The sequence below is a fragment of the Rhinatrema bivittatum genome, chromosome 4 (assembly GCF_901001135.1).
Source record: "Rhinatrema bivittatum chromosome 4, aRhiBiv1.1, whole genome shotgun sequence".
In the NCBI taxonomy this organism is placed as follows: domain Eukaryota; kingdom Metazoa; phylum Chordata; class Amphibia; order Gymnophiona; family Rhinatrematidae; genus Rhinatrema; species Rhinatrema bivittatum.
In genome coordinates, this window is record NC_042618.1 from 67,720,266 (window position 1) to 67,741,318 (window position 21,053).

At 44.0% G+C, this 21,053-nt stretch overlaps 1 protein-coding gene across 1 annotated transcript; it reads right to left on the reverse strand.

Annotated features, from left to right (window-relative positions):
- Window positions 1–1,262: 1,262 nt before the first annotated feature.
- MAPK1IP1L (mitogen-activated protein kinase 1 interacting protein 1 like) lies at window positions 1,263–20,487 on the reverse strand. Its single transcript, XM_029598282.1, has 6 exons — window positions 20,342–20,487; window positions 11,230–11,257; window positions 6,233–7,018; window positions 4,243–4,390; window positions 2,205–2,229; window positions 1,263–1,675 (listed from the first exon to the last, which is right to left on the reverse strand). Exons 2-4 carry the CDS (start codon window positions 11,251–11,253, stop codon window positions 4,379–4,381), a joined length of 822 nt encoding a protein of 273 aa, XP_029454142.1. The 5' UTR covers window positions 11,254–11,257; window positions 20,342–20,487; the 3' UTR covers window positions 1,263–1,675; window positions 2,205–2,229; window positions 4,243–4,378.
- Window positions 20,488–21,053: the final 566 nt, after the last annotated feature.

The window sequence follows — 21,053 nt, forward strand, 5'->3', positions numbered from 1 at the left end:
TTTAAACAATGGGAGAAAGTCTCACGAAGCAATTTTCATCAAGTAATATTACAGGGTGTTGTTTTCCACGCCTGTGGCCATCCGAACAAATTTTGCTGGCGGTTGTGTCTGAAAAATCTTTGGATATCTTTTACCTGATTTATAAAGTTGAACTATTTTTCCTCACAGATCCTTTGACAGTTCTTTTGCTTTCTCCATATTTCAGTAACCAAAGTCAGTGGATGAAATGCACAAGGGTTTCTCAAGAGCAAAGAAACTATTTATACACAGACTAATTACAATCAAACAAGGTACATTGCCATCTCAATGTGTGTGTGTCAACGTGAGTGTATGCCATCAGCCCAAACATTTAAGGGAATGTAAACTTTTGAACAGGACCATTTTATTTCTTCCCTTATTGCTATGGTTTAATGATTAAAACTATTATGCATCACAGAATAGCACAATTTGAAACACCAGAAATAGACATGTTTTCTTAAAATGCTACACATCTTACAAATTCTGCCAGGGGATGTAAACTTATGAGCACAACTATAAATGGAGACTGTCCATCGTGACAAGTTATTGGGCGCCTCCACCTCCCTCTCCCCCCTTTGTTTTAAAATTTGGAAGACAGGTAGGGCTTTCAATGGTTCTGTAGCATTTCTTTTAGCCATGTGGGTCCTCTCCATGTCTGCACCATTAGGACTGGTGTGCCACACATTTTTATTAATATGGGTGTGACTTGGGCTTGAAATGTTCCTCCTAGCAATCCCCAACTGCTCATTACCACCCCATCTTGCATCCTGTCCAATCTACACACTACTCTTAAGTTGGAAGCCCTATGAGGCAGATTTTCTCAGAGCTCCTTATTCCAGTTCCTTGTGCCCTTATGCTGAACACCCACATTTGAAGATGTCAGACAACTTCAAAACTAGTCAGGTTTTTAGGATAACTATAATGAACGTGCATGAAAGATCTGTATACAAGTGAGGCGGGGGCATACAAAACTCTCATGCATATTAGTGATATCCTGAAAATCTGACCAATTGCTAGCCCTCAAGGACCAGGAGTTGCCCACCCCCTGAGGGCTACCTCAACACCCTAATTTCTAATATACTGATGTTTCTTCTTGTCTGTTGTTTCCCCATGAAAACTCCTATTATGTGCTCTTAAAATTAATATTCTATATTTCAATAAGCATACACTTGACAGTTATTCAAATAGTGAAAATATTGCTATAGTAAATGGAAAGTACAAATCCACAAAAACTTCTAGAAAAATGATATATTTACATATCCACCTTTAATCGTGTGTTATATTATACAAAAGTACAAGTAATCATTTTTCAAAGCTATAACAACCCTCATACAAATAGCTTGCCACAAAAAGTAATCAGATACTTCTATTAATACTACAGCATTCTATTATTAGGTATGTATGATTGCCTGCACTGTGCAATGTGTCAGTTTCAAATGGGAATTTAAAAGAACTTTTACTATCATGTAATGCAATACAAATACATAAAAAGATTCTGGTATAAAAGATAGCATTGAACCAAAATTTAGTCATTTACAATAAATATAAAATGAGAGTGATTTTGACAAATATAGGGACTGAACTTTGTTATATGTTGTTCACTGATGAATCCATTTACTGATATCATTTCACCAACCCAGATCATCCAGAAATAAAGCTAAAATAAAAGAAAGAAAGAAGAATTAGGCATCAAGTCTTAGAGGCACACTTGACTGCAGTAATTATCTCAAAAGCTTTAGAAACCCACTTTAAAAGACATTCCCAACTCCTCTGTGCAAGTCTTGATTCCCAAAGTTCAGAGTACTGCAATAGTGATCAAGTTCCATTTAAAATAAAAACAAAAAAAAATAAATCACTAGTGACCTAATGAAGGGGGGCACAACTCGCAAAAGCTAGTCCCAGATGTAGTAAGTTAGTGCAATAAAAAGCCGTCACCTGCAACTTGTTTGATTATAGTTCTAGCTATTCAAGTGGACCACCACAGCAACCATACTAGTTCACGCTATATCTGAAGTTAGGTAGCCATCCTTTGAATTACGTTGGCAACCCATCAGGAAGATTTCAGTTACATGGTAAGGAACAGACACTTAGTACACATGAAATAATTTGTGACTTCGTAGGAAGAGGTTTAAATAATTTAGGATAAGAATGCAAAAGCAAACATTTTACATGAGCATAGTACCTACCTGAATGTAATCCGCTTTGAAGAGCCTGAAAAAGCAGAATATAAATCAATATAAAATGTATGAGGCGATCAAATGTACACACTGAATTATTTTTTCATTATTTAATTTTGATGTGCAGGGCTCCCAGGGTAGTGCAGCACCTGGATATTTCCACTCCTTTTGGCTTCTTACAGATCTATATGGCTTCATTCGAAACTACCCAGTATTCCACCCCTCATTTTTTTCGTCTCTCCCATTTAGCCCAGCCATCAGAGAGAGAATCCAGATGGTGGCTCCTTCTGCAACCTGGTACATGTGCACCCTGAGTTTCACCACTATGTAATCACAAAGACTCCCTCCTCCCAGGGACTATGAAAACTGAGGGATAATTTTCATGGCAAATGCTACAAAATTCTGTAGCAGTCACTGCTGTTCCGTGTAGTGCATTAAAAAAAAAAAAGAGTCCATTTTTAATTATTCACTAAGTGACAAATTTCTCAAAAAGCTTAAAACTCCCAGTGTAAGGGTGGTTTGGTGGCAGTGAAGAAATAAAGAGAAACAGGGCACAATGAGATTGCACTATCAGGCTTGCAAGAACAGCCAAGGCTGCTGAAAAGCATGTTAAAAATATGTTAAAGGACAGCATTGAGTTTCATGTCTGTCTTCAAGTTGCAAGAAAATGTATGATTTACAAGAATTCAGTTTATGAGCATACATGAGAAAATTATGCCAGCCAATTAGGAAAATGTTATGCAAACAAATTAACTAACTCATTCGGGGTGTAAGTTAGAGGCAGTTATGAGTTTAACTGAATAACAACTCAGACAAAGCTGAGCTTAAGGTTTACTCTGCATTGTTTGGTAGGCACTGCTCCTATTATAAGAGATCTTATAATAAAAGACTAAAGTTTTTTTCTCTTACTGGCTGTTGGTATTCAGTGTTTACTAGCGCCCACATCATCAGTATAAAAGGAAAAAGACTCACAAAATTTCCAGCATAACAGATTCAAGGAGTAATATCTTTAGGAAAGCAGCAAAATTCTTAATTTTAATCAATTTTCAGCAAGTCAACATTTCTGCTACATTGGGATAATAGAGTGAGATGACATATTTTGAAGTCATGCTTCGACTGGAAAGTAGATGACGTGGAAAAAAAATGACAAGGTATTTACCATTTCCCAGCCACAGGATTCCTTTTAATTTGCAGTAATAGACAGACTTCTTGCTATTAATATAACATACCCCTCTATGTCAAGACACTCTCCCACTGAGCTGATTTAACTTCACTTGGGCCAATATATCCCCAAGCCGTAATGTTACACGTATAACTAACATCAATCCAATCCCAGCAACTGCCACAGAATTCAGCTCTGGCTACTTGAAAATTGCATTCCTGGCAACTCCAATGCAGAAAAAGAGGAAAAAAGTCATTGCTATGGCAAATTTACTAATATTTGCTTGCCGAAGTAAAAATTTAAAAAACCATAATGAAAGCATGAATGCATTGGTCACTGACACATACTTACCTGATGCCTGTTTTCTAACATACAGAGGGCAATTTTCAAAAGCAGTTTATACATGTAAAAGGGTTTGTTTGTTTTTTTTTTTAAATTGCCCACCCTCCCTGTGGGTAAAAACATGCGGGTACTTTCACCCACGTTCCCTGGGGCAGAGATCATGCCTTCTTTTGAAGGGAAAAGGAAACAAAAAAAACAAAGGCAGGTGCAAATCTCTGCGCACTTCTTCCCTGAGCAATTTTTTGCGGGAAAGAATGCATGTACTCCCGCTTTCAGAACTGGTGCAATGTGCATAGATAAAAGTATCCACGGATTTGCAACCCCCTGCACATATCTGAAAATGTCCCCCTCTTGAGTGGCCACCAGATATCTTAGCTCTAACAAGTTGTCTGCTAAGCAGAAGATGGGTTTTGTAACAGAGAAGGCAGCGACAGACAGATAATTTAAAAGAAAACAGAGGCTTAGGAAAGTACTGAAAAAATATTTTCGCCCACGGTAAAGATAGTTTTTTTTTTTCACTTTAAGAAGATTGTTCTCTCTTACCTTGAATATATATCCAGATACAAAAGGGAGACGAGGTGGTTGTCTTTTTGACCCCATAAGGTATAAAAGCAATGAAAAACAAAATCTCTGCCAATAGTAGATTAAAGTGGAACAAATAGCATACGCTTGTATGCATTCAGTGATAAGGCTGTAAAAGCAAAATAAACCAAATATGAAAAGCAGTAGTTCTTAAGAAACAAACAATTAAGAGACACAGATAGTCGGCATGTTTCTTACAACACTAACACTGCAATTGTTTGGGGACCTGCTTGGATGAAAAAGCACCACATCAATCCAAATTCCTGCACATCTATCAAACGTTCCTAACAGTAGCAGCAAATAAAATGGGAACGTGCTGCAGGCACCGCATGCCAATGACGCATTCAACGTTCTATAGTGCTACATATGCTGGAATTTCCTGCTCCTGCAATGTCTTCTGCATCCCTTACAAAACAGTAGTGACATAATATGTGCACTATCAAAAGCAAAACCGAAGAACACACATATTAACCCCATTCTAAAGACAAGATAATGCATGGCAGATGTCATTGTGTAGACAGACTCGTTCTACATCAGAAACGGCCCTATGGGCTGCATGTAACCAGCACACCATTTTAATGAGAGCCACGGCAACCAGCTATCATCTGACGGGCAAGGGGAGTCTGTGCTAGCCAAAGAAATGGAGACTGACTAAAATACATCTACAAAGTTAAAAAAAAAAAAAAAGCCACACTCTCACCCACAAGCACACCCAATACTAAATTACTTTTACTACTACATACCCTACAACTATCAATACTTTTGTCCCAGAGAAAGATACAAACTTTCTTTGACAAAGCTTAGACTGCAAGAAACACAACTGGGGTGTTGCAGCTTGTCCCTCACTCGAGCCACCCATTGTTGATTGACTTTTCAAACAGTACTGAATAAAGTTTATTTTTCATTGCTCCAGTTCTCCTTATTGTACCTGACCTCGAGGTGTGTGTGTGTGTATTTGTGTGTGACATTTTCCTGCTGGCTCCTGACACCAGACAATAAAGAGAAGGTGCTCTTCTGACAGCTACCTTGGAAATGATTTTACCTGACAACTTTATAGCAGTCTGTGCTTTTATAGTTACTCTGTGTATACTGTATGTGTTGATATTTTAAGGGTGTGTGTGTTCACCACCCTAAATGTTGTGCTCCAGGAGTTAGTTGCTGCCCTTGAAAATGTTACAAAATAATAGTTTGTACCTTAGGCTGGTAAAAGCCACTCCCTTTATGACCTTTTACTGATAGTAATAGTAGTTTGAGATGTGAAGGCACAATGGCCACTAGGCTATCTTGTTTTGATCGTAACTACCGTGTTTTTCGCTCCATAAGATGCACCTGACCATAAGACCCACCTAGGATTCAGAGGGGGAAAATTAAAAAAAAAAAAAAAAAAAAGTGTGCTAAACCGGCTCTGCTCCGGGGCCTTCTGTGCGTCTTATGGAGCAAATTAGGGGTTTGCATACAACTTTTTTTGTCCCCATTTTGTTTTTGGGTCTGGGGAGGGCCATTTCGGTCCACTCCCTGGATCAGAAAACTTTTATCGTTCTCTTTGTCTGGAGAGAAAAAATAAATAAATAAAAAACAAAACCCCAACCCTTTAAATAGACATTTTCCCCCCACTTTTGGGGGAAAAAAAGTGCATCTTATGGAGCAAAAAATACGGTCGATGTTTTACTAAATATATTCAATCAATATGAATGGGTGATACTTTTGTGTTGCACAGCACTACACATTCTCATGCCATAATGAAGTATTGTTATTTCATATTATATTTTCTTTTACTGTTTTCATTTGTTCTGCAAGAATAAAGACTTTATAATAAAAAAAATAGGTTGGTAGCTTAGAAAATTAAGCTGTTTTCCTCTGAAGGCTTTTATTTTTAAAGCCTTCAAAGGTAACAACTGTAACATTTTGGAAATTATGTTAATGATATACACACACATCCATATTTACTTACATAGTGACCACTAGGCATTGGTGGGGCAGCAGCAGGTCCAGATGGCACTGGGAAAGGACTGTTTGTGGGATATGATCCTGGTGCTGGGTATGAGCCGGGTGGTGCAGGAAATTGAGCAGATGGTGCGGGGCCCCATGTTCCAGTTGGAACAGGTCCCCATGTTGCTGTAGGTGGAATCCCAGGTGGCTGGTTAGGCTGGGAATATGGCCCAGTGGGATATGGCATGTTTGGCATAGGATATTGCCCTCCCATTGCTGATCCCCAGGGTCCAAGGGGACCAGGGGCAGCAGGTTCGGTTGGACCACAGGGAATGGGGGGTGCTGGAAAGGGCATATTTGGTGTAGGACATGGCCCACTAGGGGGAGGGCATGGTACAGATGGAGCTGGATAGGGGCCTGCCTGAGGAGGGCGGGAAGGTCCAGGAGGAGTAGGATATTGTCCTGGTACTCCAGCAGGTGCAGAAGGATATGGTCCTGTAGGAGCTGAAGGATACGATCCTGCCGGTGCTGAAGGATACGGTCCTGCGGGTGCTGAAGGATACGGTCCTGCGGGTGCTGAAGGATACGGTCCTGCGGGTGCGAGTCCAGGCCCAGGCCCAAACGGCACATTAGAAGCAGCAGCACCTGGTACAGTGGGTGCTGGTGCTGGTGGCCCAGTGGCTGGAACAGCACCTGGATTGTTTCCCCAAGGATTTGGATTTGACCACCCTTGTGGCTGTTGAGCAGGTCCTGGATTGCTTATTTTTGCGTTTTTTGCAGGTGAAACATCAGTTAAAGCATCTGCCAACTGGGAAATAAAATTCAACAGTGCTAAACAAACATCAAAGTTTAAAATACATGAAAGAGCACCAAACATGTAAACCAGAGTCCAATATTTTTTTTCTCCAAGAGTTAGTTCATTACAAAAAAAAAAAATATATAAAACTAAGTGCCACCAGGTTCTGGTGCAATGTTAAAAAACTCCATGGCATTTGTATTTCTGCTTTCCCAATAAATTTAAGGTCTTATTTATACCTGCATATACACTGTATGTGTGTGTATAAATATGTACATACACACACATTTACATAAATACACAAACTCCACATAGTGTACATTTTACTTGGATAAGGTCACTGACATTGCAATATCACATGACTAAAAATGTATTTAAAAGCCCCATCTTAACAACTTCCCCAATTCTTAAACAGAGTTACATTAGTCCAGGGGTGGCCAACTCCGGTCCTTGAGAGCCACAAACAGGCCAGGTTTTCAAGATATTTACAATGAACATGCATGCGAGATTTGCGTGCACTGCCTCCACTGTATGCAAATCCCTCATGCATATTAATTGGGAATATTCTGAAAACCAGAATTGGCCATCCCTGCATTAGTCACTACTACTTGCTGACAACACCACGTACTCTAACGCCACTAAGTCTTTAATTGAGGTGCATGAACAGAAGAAAAGCATCAAAAGTAATATCTTATTTTAAAAACACAAAACAGGCTTTTCAAATCTAAGGATATGTCGTAAATGTGGTAACAGTACAGAAGAGAAGTGATTTTGGTACACTTTCTGGGTGCACATACACTTGGACAGGTGCATCAAAATTGTCCTGTGTGTTATGCATCTATCCCAGCCGAAGAATAACTCACCATGACATTATCTCCATAGATGCTAATATATTTTACAATCTGATGAAGCAGCAGCAGCAAACCCACAACCCTGGAAGTGATTTAAGCAATACTAATTTTGGTTGTGGGCATTTATCAAGAGATAACTGACTAAACTAATTGTCAGACCATTCAAGCAGAAAACCAGAGAGAGAATCTAGCAATAGGGCAAGGACAATTTTCTGCTAACACCCACTGCCAAGGGCACTGTAACTATCAGAAAATTGAATGTATGAAAAATATTAGTTTGAAATTTTTTTTTAAAACCACAGCGTTGGTGACAAAAATTCAATAGCTGGTTCATGACTGCTGAACCTAGCTACTGGCTACAAAACAGCTAAATCAATGATTATTTTAATATTAACCCCTTCTCTGTTTCTGTCACAATTAGAGATGTATAATAAACAACGACCTGTTATATGATGATGTACTGAGTGTACCTTCATACGATGCGACCGGGAGGTTCTGCTATCGTGTCTATGAGCCTAAATTGGCTTACTAATCATTAGGTACCTCAATAGTTGTTAGGTTATGTTACTGTCCACAAAACCGTGCTTAGTTGAAGAATTAATTTCGATATTGTGGATATTTAAACACTGGCCTTAGCCACCACTTCATCTGAGACTCATTTTAATAGTCAAACTTGTGCCGCCGACACCGGGGTGTTTCGGAGCTGTCTCCTTCTTCAGGGGCTGTACTTTAACAAGAACGACTTCATGAATATTGTGGAAACCTATATAACATAAACATACAACATGATATGCATCCTGTAGTTATTGACAATTACTGTCACTTAACTTGGTCACTATACCGGTGGTTGGATACATACTTGCTTGCCAAGGCGGTTAGATTAATTCTTGTGGACTGCGGCGTTAGTGCTGTCAGTGAAGCTCCGCTGTAAAGTGTGCAGAATTGATGTCAGTGGACTGAAATATCACTTTATACTAAAAGAGCTACTTACTATTGCATCCGGCTCGAGAAGGCTGCGAAAAGTGATTCTGTTGCGAGTTAAATAATGCTTACTATGAATTGAAACGGCTGCTCTCCGCTGCTTCTTTACTGCCGCGAAAGCCGGCGGCGTTGCGGCCATTTTTAAGGGATTCCTCCGAGTGTTGGCGGTGACGTATGGGGCGGTCTCAATGACGTCACCCTAGGAGATGCGATGCGGTGAATCAAATCAGCATGAACCATTCTATTTTGTCATTAAATCCAGCGGGTTCTAACGTGTTCAGACGGTAGATCCATTCATATTCTTTTCTATTCAGGATACTCTCGCGATCGCCTCCTCTCCAGGATGTGCGAACCTGTTCTAACACGGACAACTATTGAGGTACCTAATGATTAGTAAGCCAATTTAGGCTCATAGACACGATAGCAGAACCTCCCGGTCGCATCGTATGAAGGTACACTCAGTACATCATCATATAACAGGTCGTTGTTTATTGTATTTAATTACATGTTATTATATTGGGTCTGATATTATTGTTTAGTCACAACAATTAGAGATGTGGCATAAAGAAAATATTATCAATCAGAGAGGGCTTGCTGAAATTAATTATGTTCAGGTATGGAGCACTCTGGGCACAGGATTCTCATGCAAACAGACTTTACTAATGGAATCAAATGAAAATGTGCACATTAGCATGGTGCTTACCAACCTTTTATTTTTGTTTCATGGCACACCTAGCATAGGGTTCACTTTGTAGTGGCACACCAACCACTTCCTCTTCACTTCCCTCGCCCCCCATCCCACTGGCATCATCACCAGCTTCTCCCTCCCCCCCATCCATTGACACCATCACCTTCTCTTCCCGCTTTCCCCACCATCATAGTCACCCCCCTCTCCCCCACACCCTGGCATCATTGTCACTTTCCCTCTCCCACCATCTCTTCCCCTCCCCTCGCATTATCACCGTACCTCTCCTTCTACCTCCTTCCCTCGCCTCTACCTCTCCCCCACCCCCTGGAATTATCTCCTTCTCTCTCCACCTTCTCACCCCTGGCATCACCACCACTACCAACTTCTCTTTCCTTCTACCTCTCCCCCACCCCCTGGGCATCACCATCACATTCCCTCTCTCCCTCCATCTCTTCTTCTCACCCCTGGCATAATTCCCACCTTTCCTTTCCCTCTACTCTCTCATTTGCTAGAATCATTTTCTCTCTCCCCCTCCCCCTGCCATCACCTTCACTTTCCCTCCATCTCTCTCCCCCACCCCCAGGCATCATCATCACCTTCCCTCTTCCACCACCTCCCCCTGCATCACCTTTCCCCTCCACCCCACCTCCTAGCATCATCTCTCTCCACCTCCCCCTTTCCTTTTACCCCTCCCTCTCCCCCACCTCTAGGCATCATCACCACCTTCCACCACCTCTTCCCCCCACCCACTCACATCATCATGACCTTCCCTATCCCTTCACCCACCATCATCCTCACCTTCCATCTCCTCCACCTGGCATCATCTCCTTCCTTCACCTCTCTCCCTCACCCCCTAGCATCATCAACTTCCCTCTGCCTCCACCATCCCTCTCCCCTGGCATCATTAACTTCCCCCTCTCTCTACCCCCCCCCCCCCCCCATGCCAATCACATTCTCTTCCCTTTCCCTCCATCCCCTGGAATCACTTGCCTTCTCCCTCACTTCCTGACATCTTCCCTCTCTCTCACCCCCCTGGCATCATCACCTTTTTTCTCACTCCACTCCTCTCACCCACCAACACCATCATAATCTTATCTCCCCCACCCTGTCATCTTCTCTTCCCTTTCACCACCTGGCATCACCTTCTCTCAACCTCGCTCCCTGGCATAGCCTTCCCTCTCTCTCTCCACCTCTCCTCCCATTATCAGCTTCCCTTCTCTCTCCCCACACCCGGTGGCACATTCAGCTATCTCTTTCCCCACCCCACCCCCAGTCCTTGAACCGAAGAAGCCTGGGAGCAGGCTTACCCAGTGCTGCTTCTTCCATCTTCCCTCTGCAATCTGAACTGCTTGGGGCCAGCAAGTCTCACAAGCCTACAGAGCCCCGTGCAGTTTCCACTGCAAAGAGCCAGCAGAGAGAAGGAAAGCAGGAGCAGCTGCCAGTAAACGTTACTGATGCCCCCTGCTGGTGGAAGACATCCTGCAGGCCCAGAGGAAAAAGCAAAATAAAAACTGCAGCCGTGACAACTGCCCTTCAGGCACTGCACTAACACTCATCAGACCACCACTTCTCATTTAGTCTATGCAAGTGCCATGTCTGCCTCGCAACTAATTTCAGGACAAACTCCAGAAGAACGAGGCCATTCGCTGCTACATTCTGATGAACCCAACTAACTGCTAAGTAACTTTTGGCCGGAAACTTACCGAAAACTCATCAGCTCCTGACATTTTACTGGAAAACAATAAAAAAAATATATTTAATAAACAAGTATTTGAAACATGATGTAAGATCTACAGTTTCAAAGTAACAACTCCTACAAAAGAATGTTTTCACATGCGAGAATTAAAAAATTAGTTTTATAAACAGTTGGCGACTTTTTAATAATGTTGAAGTTCTGCTTCATCCATGTGTCTGTATGCTGGTGAAAAGCGCTAAGATTAAAGCATAAAAATTATTCCAAAGTTTAAAATACTTATAAACTGCAACACCACATACGGTACTTGGTTTTGTAATATGGTTCTGAAATCTGCTCCCACTTGGGCAAAGAAAGCATTAGAGAATCTCGTACAACTATCACACTAGTGAAAAATTAATCAAAGAGCCATACATTGTCTAAAATCTCCTAGATTACTAGGGAGTTTTTGTTTTTACACCAAAACCATTGCAAAATTATTTACATTACAGCAAATCCAGGTTCATGCTCCCCCAACTACTCTGACAAGTGGAGCTCAGATGCAGCACATAAATCCCGTGGCCTGTCTGCTGAGGGAGGAAGGAGCACAGGGAACTGCCCTTAGAGGAGGGAAACAAAATAGGGCTGAAACCAATCAGGCCGATTCTGTAAAGTGTGCGGGAAAACAGGGGCTCAGTGTTGAGCGCCCGCTCTCCCAACGCATAAATGAAGGACAAGCTAGGGACAATAGTGTGTCCCTAGTGCCCCCTTAGCAGCGGAAACCCAGGACAAGTAGCTGTCAGCAGGTTCAGAAAACCAATGCTCAATTTTATGAGCATCTGTTTTCCAAACTCGCTGAGAGCCACGGATTAGGAAAATGGATGCTGGTAAAATTGAGTGTCTATTTTCCTAACCTGACCAGCAGGCACATTTTTTACATTTTATTTTTTTTTAACCTATCACTATGATATTAAGTTGGAGGATGTACAGAAATAGAAAAATTACTTATCTGATAATTTTGTTTTCCTTAGGGTGGACAGATTGACTCAGGATCAATGGGTTATACGCTCCCCTGCTAGCAGATTGAGATGGAGTCAGGTTTCAAAGCTGACATCACCCTAGATACACTCCTGCAGTGACCTTGGCCCTTCAGTATTCTATTCAAAAGCCATTGTAGACATACTATTGAAAAAACTTGATTAAAAACGGATAACCGTAACTGTACTCAACCAAACGCTGAATCCCAGCAAGATTATAGTTGCCCTGACCTAGGGATTGGATGACAGCTTACCCGTAACCTCTTGGAATCAATATTCGTTTCATGGACGATTCCTTGGTACCGTTCTTGGGCAGCCATGGGCAGGATGCTGAATCCATCTGTCTATACCAAGGAAAATGAAATTATCAGGTAAGTAATTTCTCCATTTCCTAGCATGGCAACGGAAACGAACTGATTCAAATGAAACTCCGAGACTACCTTGGGCAAGAAGGATGAAACAGTACAAAGTTGTAATGCTCTTGGAGTCATCCAGAGAAATGGTCCCCGAAATAATGCCTATAGTTCAAAGATGCGGCGAGCCAAGCACATCGCCACCAGGAACACCATTTTCAGGGTTAACAGGTGCAAAGACAGTGGCCAAAAGGAGGGCCCGCCCAAAACTCTAATACTAGATTAAGATTCCACAAGGCAACCGGCCACCGTGAGGTGGGGGGGGCCCAGAGGTGCTTTACCCCTTTCAGAAAACGGGCCATGTCTGGATGCGCCAACAGGAGGCTTCTGTTCACCTGAAACAGGAGAGAGCCGCTACCTGGACCATCAAGGGACAACCCTTTATTCAAGCCATCCTGGAAAAATTCCAGAACCAGTGGGATTTTTACTATCCGAGGGGCAACACTGCATTCTTTACGCCAGGCCTCAAATACTTTCCAGACCCGCACATACGCTAAGGACGTAGAGAACTTCCACACATGGAGCAAGCCGAATATCCACGCTTCATCAGGCAAGCCCTCTCAAGGACCAAACCATAAGACAAAATAGAGTCGGATCCTCGTGAAGGAGCGGACCTTGCTGAAGCAGGTCCCTATACGGTGGGAGGCACGGAGGGTCTCCACCAGGAGTCTCGCATGTCTGCATACCACGGAAACCTGGGCCAATCTGGAGCTACTAAAAGGCCTAATCCCCTGTGGCGCTCAATCCTGCGAATGGCCTTGCCCAGCAGGGGCCACAGAGTAAAGGCGTATAGTAAGTCCTCTTCTGGCCAGGTCTGAACTAGGGCGTCAATCCGCAAGGACCACTGATCTCTTCTGCGACTGAAGAATTGGGAAACCTTCGCATTGTGAGATGCGGCCAGCAGGTTGGACGGGAGGCCCCAGCAATTTACCAGCAGCTCCAAGACTCTGGCTGACAACGCCCATTCTCCTGGATCCAGACTTTCCCTGCTCAGAAAGCTTGCTCTGATGTTTTTTCCTGTAATGTGGGAGGCCGAGATCATCTGTAGATGCAATTCTGCCCATTCCATAAGGAGATCTATCTCCAGTGACACTTGTTGGCCCTTGGTTTCCCCCCTGGCGGTTGACGTAGGCTACAGTTGTTGCATTTTACAACATTACGCGGACCGCCTGACCCTGGAGTATGTGGCTGAAATGCAGGCACGCCAATCTGACTGCTCGGGCTTCCAGAGCGCCTCTTCCTTGGTCCAAGCCCCATGGCTGTCGGTTCCTGACAGTGAGCTCCCCAACTCCAGAGGCTCGTGTCTCTCGTGAGGCCCAGCCAGTTCGGCGGGGACAGGCTCACACCCTTGCCCAGGTGAGCTTTCTGTAGCCACCACTGGAGCAGAGAACATACTTCCATCGGTAGGTGGAGGCGAATCGAATAGTCTTGAGACAGAGGGTTCCAATGTCACAGTAGGGAGCGCTGAAGTGATCACATGTGTGCCCTCACCCATGGTACTACCTCCAGGGTTGATGCCGTTCAAACTGAGGATCAGAAGATAGCTCCACAGCTTGAAGCATATCTTATATGTCAACTGTCACACTTGGGACATCAACTTCCTTATCCGCAAGGGCAGGAGGAAGACCTTGCCCTGCTTGGTATCGAACCGGACTCCCAGATATTCCAAGGACTGGGAGGGCTTGAGACTACTTTTGTCCATGTTTACAACCTAACCAAGCTCCTGAAGCAGGGCCATCACCCTGCTCTCTTCCAATGACTTTGTCCGGATCAACCAGTTATCCAAGTATGGGTGCACCAGGATTCCCTCTTTCCTCAGTGCCGCCACTACGACCACCATAATCTTGGAAAATGTTCTGGGTGCGGTGGCCAGACCTAAGGGCAGTGCCAGGAACTGATAATGGCAGCCCAGTACCACAAAGCGTAGGAAATGCTGATGATCTCGCCAGATTGGAATACGATGGTAGGCCTCAGAAAGATCCAGGGAGGTTAAGAACTCTCCTGGTTATACAGCCATTATCATGAAGCGCAGAGTTTCCATGCAGAAATAAATTACTTGTAGATGTTGGTTGACACTCTTCAGGACCAGGATGAGGCGAAAGGAACCCTCCTTCTTGGGTACGACGAAATAGATGGAATAACGCCCCGTATTTTCCTGGGGCGCAGGTACTGGAATTATAGCCCTCAATTTGAGGAGCCTTATCAAGGTAGACTCCACTGCCTGTTTCTTGTGCTGGGAATGGCAAGGAGACATCATGAACATGTCCCGAGGAGTGCTGCGAAATGCCAGCGTGTATCCTTCTCATATGACATCCAGTACCCATTTGTCGGATGTGATCTCGACCCACTGCTGGTGGAAGAGGGATAGTCAACCCCCTAGCTCCTCATTCTATGGATGGATCGGCAAAACCTATTGGGGAGTTTGGGCCAAACCTGAACCTCTCTTGGGCTGTCGACTCTGAAAGGACGGAGTCCTCCCCAAGGACAGAGGCCTCTGAAATGTTGAGTTTCCATAGGGCCGAAAGCGTTGGGAGCCCCTGAATCGACCCCTCATAGGCGACGGGCACTGTTACTGCTTTCTCTTGTCTTCCGGTAACTGGGGCACTAGAGATTCACCCCACTTATTGGTCAGCTTTCCCAAATTCACTTCCGTAGGAGTGATCCCTTAAATGGCATCTTTGAGAGGTTTGTCTTAGAGGTTGTGTTTGCTGACCAACTTCACAGCCATATCTGTCTTCTGGCCGCTATCACTGAGGCCACGCCTCTGACAGAGGTACAGACTAGGTCAGAGCCCACCATCAGCTAAAAAGGCAGCAGCAGGCTCCATAGCTTCTCTGGAATGCACCCCTGAGTTATCCACCTCTCTAGAGAGGCGCAGGCACGAGCAAGCAACCAGTGCACAACAGGAAGCAATCTGTAAAGTCATTGCTATTGCGTCAAAGGCTTGCTTAAGGATGGACTCCAACCGCCTATCATGCGCATCCTTTAAGGCTGCTCCTCCCTTCACTGGGATAGTTGTTCACTTCAAAATGGTGCAGACCAGCGCATCCACTTTAGGGAATTGCAGGCGTTCTCTCTCCACCGGATCCAGCGGGTATAGAGCTTCTAATGCTCAACCACCTTTAAAACTCGCTTCAGGTGCATCCCATTCCAGGTCAATTAACTCCTGGATGGCTTCCAGCACCAGAAGATAGCAAGAGGCTTTCCGTAGAGACACCAGAATGGGATTCTTCTTTGATTCCATCACAGAGTCTGCATAGGGAACTCCCAGTGTCTTCAGGGTCTGGGAAACAGGGGCCAGCAATTCATCTCTATGGAAAAACCATAACATGGTCCTAATATGGCTCCAAAACTGGTGGGATTTCTGCATCTTCCAAGGAATCTGGATCCCCTTCTTTGTCCATGCTGTCTGGGTTCCTGTCAGGGATACCCTTGTTGAAACTAGGCATTTCACAAGGCCTGCCGACAAGGCTGGGAGAGTGAGGCCCTACTGGCTGGGGTTCCATACGGACAGGGGCAAGTGAAGCAGACTGCGCCTGTAAGAAGGATTGAAGGCCTTGAAAAAATTCCACCCAAGAGAATGCTGCCAGGTCCATGCCTAGCCCACGAGGTACTGGGGTAGCCACCGCTGGATTTCCCCTCCCATGGAAGACCCAGCCCCGGGAACTTCCAGTTAAGGTCGTGTTTCTTTGCTGCCGGAGCCATTAGACACGCTTAAAATTTTGTGAGCACAGATTACGGATGCCTAAGCGAGCTGAGGAGAGGCTCGCGCACAGCCTGTGCACCCGGTTTTACCTAAATTTTGTGCCAAGAGAGATGTGCGCGCATACAGCGCATGCACAGAACCAGCACATACTGCACGTACTGAAGTTCTATGGTGGGCAATAGAAGACACAAATAAGCGAACAAAATGGCACCACCGCGGCATACCACGCGGTGTGCTTTCTGAGCCTAAAGCAGGGCCTAGCCCACCTGGAGGCCGTTCAACCCACTCAGAAGCTCACTTCCCCTTACCCCAACGGAATCGGGAACATTGTCAGTACAGCACTCCAAGCAAGGAAGTCTTACTGAAACCCCTCCAATCAGAAGGAATCCTCTCCTCTTTTTTTTTTTAAACTTACTTGGGCTCAACGCTTACCGTCTGAGTAGAGAGACTGCCTTCTGCTGTGGGGGGGGGGGGGAGATGGCTTTGGCCGTCACTGCCGCACGCGGCTTCCTGCACCCGCTGCCTTTCAGCTGCTTCAGCAGTTCAAAGTCTACGCCAGATACCGGCTACTGGACTAAGGCACACCTCAGAGATCTCGGAAATCACTTCAGGAATTCTCAACCAGGGGAGGGACCTTTAGGTATCACCGCAGGAGAGCAGGGCTCAATCTTTTTCCAATTTAAAAGTAGAATTTCTTCTTCTAAAGGGTATCGCGATCCCAATAGGGAAAGCATGTCCACATCTGCTAGGAGACAGAGAGATACAGAAGGGCTGAGGTCACTGCAGGGGTGTATCTAGGGGGACATCAGCATTGAAACCTGACTCCGTCTCCATCTGCTAGCAGGGGAGCATATAACCCATTGGTCCTGACTCCATCTGGCTACATGCTAGGAAAAGCAGTATTTTCTGCTTTTCTGTACACTTTTTCAGGCTGCACATTTCTTTTCCGGTATCCCAGGCGAATGACTAATAGCCTCCCCAACATGCATTTGCATGTGATGAGTGCTATTAGTTTCGGCGGGGGTTGCATGCGAGTTTTCGACCCACTAAACCCCTTACAGCATAAGGGGTAGTGGACGCATGTCGAAAAAGCACGTCCAACAGCAGGTGCACTTTAAAGTATCAGCCTGAATGTAAGGTTGAGTAAATCATATGGGGCAATTTGGTGGATTCAATCACTACACTCCCCCGTTGTCAAAGGACAAAGTTTAAATTTACCTCCATGATGAATATTCACATTAGCTCCATTTGGGCCTGATTTACTAAGCTTTCCCACTGCCCCCCCAGATACAGAATGGTAGAAAAACCATACTAAGTCAAGCCCTTTGGTAAAAGCCTCTGGAACACGTAAGAAAGAAAATATATCTTTATCTAAGCTCTGCTCACTATTTACTAAGGGTCTGAGTATGATAACTGTATTGTGTAAATGGTAAACAGCAAAAAAAGGGTGAGGCACAGAGAAAAGAATCTGAACTTTCCTGTTGAAACTACTTTGTCATCTGCCCACGGGCTATTTATAACTTACCCTGTCAAGCAAGGGCTGATCTCACACACATACAGAACAGGGAAATGGTGCAGGCCTAAGGACATCTATGTTAATGAATAATTTGAGAACTAAGCAAGGCTTTATTTTCAAGAAAGTCAGATGCCCCCCATTGCAGCAAATGGAATTTTGCTCCAACCGATGGAAGAATAGTAGACACTCATCATAGAAAACATATATTGGGCCTATTATGGTGATGTGCAGGAAGAAACTTGAATTATGCTTTTCAGTTGCAAATGGTGATTATTAATGATTGTTGTATCATGTTCTGAGCACTGGTTATGGTAAGGTGCGTTATAAATGATATATATATATATATATATATATATATATATACACACACACACATACATACACATTAAAATAAATACAGCTTCCAGTGGTGACTCCACCCCCTCCCATTGATGGCATGAGCCCCAACTACAAGCTTCACCCAGCCACCTGGTGCCTTTGCTTCAGAAGGGGTGATCCAAAGAGGGGTTCCCAGGGGATGGGTGATCGGGGTTTTTTTTCTTTTAAGTGATAAAGTTGAAGATAGAAAATGTTATGGACTGGACTGTTATAACTTTCATTTATAAATGTCTGAGTAGCTGGTATAGCACCTTGGCTTCCCTAGTGAGAGTGTGGCAAGCTAGGCTTGAGTTGCTAGACTCTTAGAGGGTCATTTTCAATAGTGTGCATAACTTCGCAGATGCACACACCAAGCCTGCATTTTATAAACTGTGCAGCAGAGGTCGCTTTAGCGCCACCCTGAATGGCACACATTATTTTAATGCAGAGATCAACTACGTGGATCCCTGCATTAAAATATAACTATTTATAACTATTGTGTGTTTCTCCAAATGGTATATTCAATGTTAATTTATTTGGCTATCATCTGCTACAGAGTAGCCTGTTTCCTATGTTCTTTCAACCTTCTCTCTCACAGTTCCTTACATCCCCTCCCCATCTCCCTTTTTAATGTAACTATCTTTCCTATGTTCATTGTTTTGATGTAAACAGATATGATGTTCCCACTAATATCGGTATAGAAATTTAATTAATAAATAAATACATATTTTATAACCAAACACTGGAGGGGACGGGCTATAATTTTAAATAAATAAAATAAGCATTAAAAAAATGGAATGAGCACATCACACTCCATTTGTGTGTGGAGACTGGTGTTTTATAAACTTGATGTAGATGTGCTTCTTGTGTAAGGAAATACTTACCTGTATGTACTTCCAAACACCAGTTCACCCTCATCCCACACCAGTTGCTCCAGACCCCTCCCCCCCCCCCAAGAAAACTGCAAACAGAAAATTCTGATTGCCACAGTTTAAGTAGTGCACATTTGATGAAGTGTGCCCATACTCAGTTTATAAAATCTGTAAATATGTACTTCAAATTCAGCCTTTTGCACACATATACTTCTCCACATGGCGGAAACAGTATGCACATTCCCCCACCCTTCCATGCTTACCACGCAGAGGCTACTTATGTAAGTATATGCTGATTTTACACACAACCTCCACAAAAATCTTTGAAAATTCATCCCTAAATGTATTTTGTATTTATTAATTATATGCATTTGAAGTATTAGTGTAATTATTTATTGTATTACATTATGTACTTACTGTACTTTTGCTATAAACCGTTTGGGTTAAACTTTGCTTAAGGAAAGGAGTCTAAAGTCTAACATTTTATGTCTAGAACTATATACAGCACAGCATTTGTTGATCCATCTGCAAAACTAGCAATTTTTGTTACAAAAAGATATTTTAACTTAAGAATATTCTAAAATTTAAAAATAAATCTGTAATAGATTCCCTTCGTTTCACTCCATCGATTATCCAACATGCCGAGGAACTGCAGAATTACGTTTACATTTCCAAAGCCAGAGGAAACGATAATTGGTTCACATCCAGTACAGGGCTCCGGAAAACATCCAGCTCAATGGGGTTTTCTCAGCTAAGTGACTGGATCGCGCTTTTTTTTTTTTTTCTTTCCGCGCGCCAAATAGTGGAGGAGTAGTAAGCCTGCCTCCGAAACAATGCTGCACCGATTTTAAAGTTACATTTCCTTCGGCTGGGGCGTAAGGCTGCTTTCTCCTCTCAGGCCTGCCCCGAACAGAGGCGGCGTGGCGCTCCTCCCGTCCCCAGGCCTACGTCTGTGCACGGCCTTGCCCTGCAGCGACCACAATGAACTTAAACCCTCTAATTAAATACTCTTTTTTTTTTTAAGTGCACCACAAAGCCTTATTTCATTCCAGGGCCATAAGGTGCGACGTGGGCGCTGAGTAAATAGAGAGTTTGTCGCGGTGAGGTTTCATCAAATGCTGGCGGCGGAATCACTGCCAAGAGCAAAAAAAAAGGGGGAGGGAGGATGGGAATCCCGCCATAAACGGGAAGGGAGGACGTTAATTGCCCGCCATAAGCGGGAGGGCTCGACCCTCCTCATACCTGACTCAACGCAGCAAAGCCGAACCGATCCCTCCCGTCCGGCCAAGACAGAAAGTGAAAAGCTGAAACGGAAGGCAAGGAACAGGAAGGGCGGCTCCCTCTCGGTCCTGGCACCGCCGGCCCTCGCTAAGGGCCCGCCCTCTTTCCTCCGCCTTTACTATATTAGGTGGAGCTCGGCGAGCTGGCGCCAGGGCTGGAATTCCGGAGCTAGCTGCTGCTGCTGAGGTCAATCATCTCAAGGAGTTTGATCATTTATAGCTCTAGGAGGCAACTTTACCGAATGATCGGGGGTTCTAAACGTAACACAAATTACCCTTCCCTGGACACAGTGAAGAAGTTTGCTTAATACTGAGAGGACTTATAGAAGTGGCACCTATATTTTACGGCTAGCAGGGGTGCTCTAGCACTTTCTCGCTTGAAGTAGCTGCTGACTTGCCTCCCCTCCCCCACTACGAAAACTGTGCCCGGGGCCCCGACAGCTGGGGCTGAGAAACCGCTAGGATTAGCCAGAATTAGAAAGTCAACCTCCAGCACAACTGCTGCACGCAATTCTGTAGAGTACAAAAGTGCTAGGCTGAGTCAGACTAAAGGTTTGTTGAGCCCAACATTCTGTCTCTGACAGTAGCGAAAGTGGGTCATAAGTACGAGGCAGATCCATTTCTTGATCTCACTTCCAGGGATAAGTGGTGGCTTTTCCAAATCTAACTGGTTA

What these genes read in the sequence shown, in the direction of transcription:
- MAPK1IP1L (XM_029598282.1), bottom strand. Translation starts at nt 11,253, where the DNA reads ATGTCAGGAGCTGATGAGTTTTCG. An exon ending in CAGGAGCTGATGAGTTTTCG is followed by an intron (nt 7,019 to 11,229) that starts GTAAGTTTCCGG and finishes TTTATTTCCCAG; the next exon opens with TTGGCAGATGCTTTAACTGA.